The 6074-nt window shown below is 48.3% G+C and overlaps 1 protein-coding gene across 1 annotated transcript in view; it reads right to left on the bottom strand.

The window, feature by feature from the left end:
* MYO7A (myosin VIIA) overlaps positions 1-6074 on the bottom strand; it is a 70983-nt gene that overhangs the window by 22143 nt on the left and 42766 nt on the right. Inside the window, exons 22-26 of the mRNA XM_010001059.1 lie at positions 5156-5365; positions 4413-4616; positions 3322-3498; positions 1398-1487; positions 11-138 (exon numbers count right to left, since the gene is read on the bottom strand). Of these exons, the coding sequence (XP_009999361.1) occupies positions 11-138; positions 1398-1487; positions 3322-3498; positions 4413-4616; positions 5156-5365 (809 nt within the window). The remainder of the gene's footprint in view (positions 1-10; positions 139-1397; positions 1488-3321; positions 3499-4412; positions 4617-5155; positions 5366-6074) is intronic.

Genomic DNA, 6074 nt, shown 5'->3' on the forward strand with positions numbered 1-6074 from the left:
GGTTTCTAACCTTAAGGCTGGCCTGAGGATGCCATTACCAATAATGAAATGGAGCTTCTCCAGGTTGGAGGTGGGTCGGTCCTCCAGCATGCTATTACCCTGCAGTGTGGACTCACCATCGTGAAGTCTCTTTGTCACCTGCCAACCAGACACACAGTTCTCTTTCAGTACAGCCAGTTACCACGTCCCCCGCCACCCTCCCTCCCAAATGGGTGGTGCTCCCCCAGAAGGACTCCTCCACCAGCTCAGAGGGGGCTCAAAAGTTCTTCAACCTAGCACTGAGCAATGGGAGGGTTTGACTTTGTTGGCTTCGATCACATAGGGGGGAAGCTCAAAATGGTCCTGTCTAGTCACACTGCCACCTGCTTGGTCTTTACCCAGGTCTTCTAAGATGGCATCCCAGCTCTGAGCTGGACCTGCAGCTGGGGGAGGGCCACCAAAGATCATTGGAATAACCCCAGCTTATTGCCAAGGAGGACCTGTCTTTTTAACTCAGTTATTAGAAAAAAATCATTAAGACACTGACCAAATGGACCCACTCCTCATGCTAATGATGCAGCCAAAAGCACATAAGGATGGTGTTGCTTATGAAGACATGGACAGCATTGGTCCACCTGCCAACTCTCTGTCTCAGCTAGTCAACCAAGCCTCCACTTAAGAGTCACTGGAGAAGGATGGTCATGTCTAGAGTGCTTTCAGAGCCACATTAGAGTAAGCTATATGGGGTCCTTCTTCTCCTCATTGACCCTAAAGGGAAGGAGGGTGACTATCTAAGAGAGCAACCTTCACACTCTGAAGCAGCTACAGCCAGGTGAGATGGTGCCTGCTCTTGAAGCAGACAAGGCAGTGTGTAAATGAAGACCGAATCCGTGTCTTTGCTTTGCTTTCATCCCCCCACCCAAAAGATTTATTGCTCCTCACTCTTTTGGGATGGGATTTTCACAAGGTCTCAGCTTGGGCTCATTGCTCCCACAGGGAGTTTTGCCCCTGGCACTGGAGAGGAGCAGAGGTCTTTTGGAGACCCCACCTCTGCTACCTACACCACAGTGGGGGGCAGGAAACTAAAAGCAGGGTTAACATTTAGACCATCACAGAGTGGTGGGAGGTATCAGCAGCTGGATGGAGGGCTGTGAAAGAGGAGAGGGAAGGTGCTGGATGGATGGAGAACAGGAGCCAAGGGGAGGCCGGCGCGAGGTGCAGAATGACTCAAGGAGACATGGGAAGCCAACCTTTCCCCTTAAACACTCCTTAAATCTTTCAGGCAGAGAGACAGGTAGCGCCAAACCCAGAGGAGGGCTGGTTCTATGTTGTCTAGGGAAAAGCAGAAGAGAGTCAGAGAGGGCTGCAGACAATCCAAGGGCACTTGTGCTGCCGGGCGGCAAAGCGTCTCCTCTCACCTCCTCCGTCAGTTTGGATTTCTTCTTGAGTGTTAAGGAGACCAGTTTGTGTCGCACACTGTTCTTCTTGAGCCCATCAATGTGAGTACTCTGCAAAGCAAGAGGCTTTGAATGCAATGGGGTGAGACACAGAGCAAGTACATCCTCTCCCTGCCTCCCCCGGCCTCCTGCAAAAGACCATTCAGCCCGGCCACAGAGTGAGATACTTCAGAGGCTGGTGGGAACCAGAAGTGTGCACCCATATTCTCATGCCTCCCCATAACCCAGGTCTGGCTCTGGATTTTGTAGGTGCTCTTTAATCAAGGAGCTTCCCCTAGAACAAAACTACATATTGGGGACATCTGAAAAAAGTCATGTTGACTAACAAACTTAATAATTTGCTTTAATTTTTGGTCAGCCCTGAATTGGTCAGGCAGTTTGACCAGATGATTGTTGTAAGTCCCTTCCAACTGAAATTATTCTATTCTATTCTGTTCTGTTCTGTTCTGTTCTATTCTATTCCACTCCACTCCATTCCATTCCATTCCATTCCATTCCATTCCATTCCATCTCTACTATACTCCACTCATGCTACTCCACTCTACTCCATTCCTAGAACATGAATATTCCTAGAATACTCCTTCCATAATTCCTTATGTTCATCCAATTCTGCTGTATCCCATTCAAGCTTGTTCCTACATAGAAAAGAGTTAAGCAAGACCACTCTCTGAGATGAACCATTTGCACAGCAGGTTTGTGACCTGGAAGTCATCTAGCTGGGGATTCACAGACAGGGAGTTACCCATAGTGGTTTCATCACTGCTAACCAACTCTGGGCTCTATCAGGTTTCCCAGAAGGATAAATATGGTGTGGGACAGACCCAGGCACTGACTACAGATCATCAAACTACTGTTGGTTTTCTACTTCTATACCTGCTTAATGTCAGCTGTGGGATTAAAATGGATTGGGTAATCACTTCATTTTTTTACCCAGTTAACCTCTCCTCATTTAAACAGCTTTGAAAAGACTGATTTGACACTCAATCAACACATTCAGTCCTGCAGCTATGAGGGTTTGTATCCATTACAAGGCCAAGCTGGTTCTGAAAACCTGGATTTGCATATCATCCTGCTCAGGGTCAGCTCACTGACGTGCACTCTGCAGAGCAGATGTAAGCACAGACAAAAATGATAGCTCAAGTTTTCCTTCTTTTCTGTTCTTGCTGATGTCTCAATTGGCCAAAATATGCCTCTTTTTTTTTTTTTTGGTCATAAACAAACAAGAAATGGTATCACCATCTCCAGAAGCTAGGAGATTTGTTAATTTACACTTGCATATGCCACAGGTCCAGATGATACTATAGAAAAGTGCTTGAAAATGCAACAGTGCCATCTAGAAGATCCCAATACCAGGTAATACCTGGTCCTTTCAAATAAAAGCAATTGCCAAAGATGAAAACGTATCAGTGCCATGGACAGTGATTGATCAGAGTGATGTCTCATCTGGGAGGGGTCCTGAGATTAAAGTCCTCCAGTGACATCTGGATTTTGGGGGGATTTCCACAGCTTAATCCCCTGGTAACTCTTTACTTTCTGCTCCAAGATTAAGGGCACATTTTTAATTCAGTTTCTTCTGACCCAGGGCAGATCCAAAAGAAATCCCCAAATGAGAGACTGATGACACAGGACGTTGTACTCCCCCGTGTATTTCTGCCCTACAAGGAGAAGGAGAGAGATCAAAGCCCCACAAGAGATATCAGGGCACTTCATTGCATTGCTCAGGGACATTTTATCCCTGTGAAGAAAAAGGGACAGGCTGAACACCTGACACATGGGCAAGTCTCCCTTCATAGCATAATTGCAAATAAAATTGACAAACTGCAGCAAACCCCACAAGTCTTTTCCTCCAACACATTTCAATACCCAGCCCTTAATCAGCAGTTACCTCTCCTTCTCCCTGCAGAGCCTGCAGTTCCTTCTTATAGGTCTTCTTTCCCAGAGTCTCATAGATTTTTGTCATCACTGGTATCTTCTCACCACCATCACTCATGGCTGTGTGATATTTTGGCTCTGGGAGGTCTCCCATGAAGCGGAGGATAGTGATCCATACAGCAAGTGCTGCCTGTTTGAAAGGAAAGTTAAACTCCATCAGCTCACACCAGGGTGGTGGAGGGGGTGGTGAAGCCATGCTGAATCCATAAGGATCACTGTTGTGATCTCCCTGTGAACCTGAGGGAGGTAAAGACCTTCCCTGTTTCCCATGTAACAGGTTTCCCTGCAGCACACAGCATGTCTGAACGAGCTGGGCAGGCTGGTGGATGGGATCACAAATCCAGGCCCTGTGTTCATGCCACCATGAGGGTGTCTGGGTGTCCTACAAGGGGTTTGCTGCTTGGCTGGGAGATGCCAGACTCACAGAGAGACAGTGACTGGCAGCTCCTAACCCACTGAAGAGGGGAAGGAGAAGCACAGTGGAGGCAAGGTAAGTTAATGGTTGGACTTGATGATCTTAAAGGTCTTTTCCAACCTGAATGATTCTGTGATTCTGTGAAGTTCATGGCCAAAAATGTCCATTACAGGCATGCAGGTTCAGTATGATTCTGCTCTTGTACTGATGGGTACAGGACAAGCATTTCCTCTCTGCTGGCTCTGCACTGGTGCATATGACAAGGTAAGAAGCAACTTCACCAGCTGCTGAGTGGCAGCTTTGCAAGTGGAATTTGCTCAACAATTTTCACCATCCATACCCTGAGCCCACAGCATTTCATTAATTGCCCTAAAAAAATATTAAGGTACAGAGAAAGACTCAGCACTACATCCTGCTAATGCTGTCTGTCTTGTCAGTGCTCAAAGCATGCTGGTGGGACAGTGTCTACTGACAGGCATGCAGCAGATATGGGCTGTGCTCTCCACCAAGCCATAAGTACACCAGTGCATCCCAAAAGGAAACTGCTGGTGCCCTTTGGCTGAAGGATTCCCCTGGTTTGCACCACAACCCACCCTGCCCTTCTCCAGGGTTTTCATCCCCTGCCTCACCAACTGGTCTCCTTCATCTTCATGGTACAAGAGAGGTTGCTTGAGAGGTCGACGGATGTAGGTGTGTGTTGTCGTGCCCTGGAAATATGTGGCTGCAAACTTGGCAAACTTGTACTCTGAGAGGTCTTCCTCCTCTTCCTCAGGTAAAGGCAATGCTGCATCAAGGTCCTCTTCCTCCAACTCCTTCTGAGCTCGCTCAAGATCCTGGTGGGGAAGGACACGTCAAGCATTCAGTGTGGCTTTGGATACTGAGCTACCCTTTCCCCTTGGGCCTGACTTTTCTGCCTATCCCAGTGAAAAAAGCCAGATGGAAGAAGAACCATGACATATGACTCTGGAGACTGTGCAAAGTTCTGAAGGACATGTCTGTGCTCTGGAGTGTGTCCAGAGTAATAGGAGAAGCACTGAGCATGGCCACACTCCTAGCACAGGGAAAGGATGTTCAGGAGCTAAATGTCATGAGCTGTAATGAACCACAAGACAGAGGATCTCAAAGTCCACAAGTCCCCAGAGATACTACAGCAATACTGCTCCCCTCTGTGTTGTTGCTCCCAAGAAAGCCTGCAGACTGCTTGACTATCCCCAGCCACAACATGGAAACCCCCTGGAGGCCATGAAAAAGAGCCTAGTCTTGAAGGAAGCCTTCAGAGACCCCCTTTTGGATTGCCTCTCTCTCCCCTGATTTATTACTGCGTTGCTAAAGCCTTTGGTGTCATAGCCAGGCTCACGTGTGTCTCCAGTACCTCGAAGCCATTGGGTGCCTGCCCTTCCTGGCCAGGCAGGGAGGAGGTGGTCCCCAGGAATCCAAACATTTTGTCCACCATTTCCGAGTCGTTCACTGGCTCGTTGCGAGCTCTCTCCATCTTTTCTAAGAGCTCTTTCTTCCGACGTGCTTCCTCCTTCTCCTTTACTTCCCTCTCTGCGTCTTCCCGCGCCAGCTGGGCCAGGCGGACCTGCCAGAGGACAAACACCATGATTGAACTGCCCCCTCCAAAAAGCTGGCACAAAATCCTGCAGGGCTTGGCTTTAGAAAGGCAGCCCCAGTGCTTGGGGCTGTTTAGTCTTGAGAAAAAAAAGACTAAAAGGGGACCTTATTAATGTCTCTATACATCTGCAGGGTGGGTGTCAAGAAGGGGCCAGTCTCTTTTCAGTGGTGCCTGTGACAGGATGAGGGGAAGTGGCACCATGTGACAACACAGGAAGATCCACCTCAACATGAGGAGAAACTTCTTTCCTGTGAGGGTGACAGAGCCCTGGGACAGGCTGCCCAGAGAGGCTGTGGAGTCTCCTTCTCTGGAGACTTTCAAGACCCATCTGGACACCTTCCTGTGTGGTCTTCCCTGGATGTTTCTGCTGCAACAGAGGGGTTGCATTTGATGATCTTCAGAGGTCCCTTCCAACTCCTATGATTCTTTGATACCAGCATCATGAGCAGATCAGCACCATGTCCATACCTCAGCTTCCTAACTGCAGAAGGACAAAGCAATAGCATTTTCTCCTTCCTAAGAGCCTTTTTAGGGGGTTTACTCCATGCCCAGAGACTCTCACTGACCTTGTTTTTTCCTTTCTACAACAACCCCGTCTGTGCACACAGTGTCCCAGTTCCCCCTTCGGCCTTTATACAACAGCAAAAGCAAGTGAATAATAATTTTAATCTCTGGC

This window comes from Chaetura pelagica, unplaced genomic scaffold (assembly GCF_000747805.2).
Source record: "Chaetura pelagica isolate M959 unplaced genomic scaffold, ChaPel_1.0 scaffold56, whole genome shotgun sequence".
Lineage (NCBI taxonomy): Eukaryota > Metazoa > Chordata > Aves > Apodiformes > Apodidae > Chaetura > Chaetura pelagica.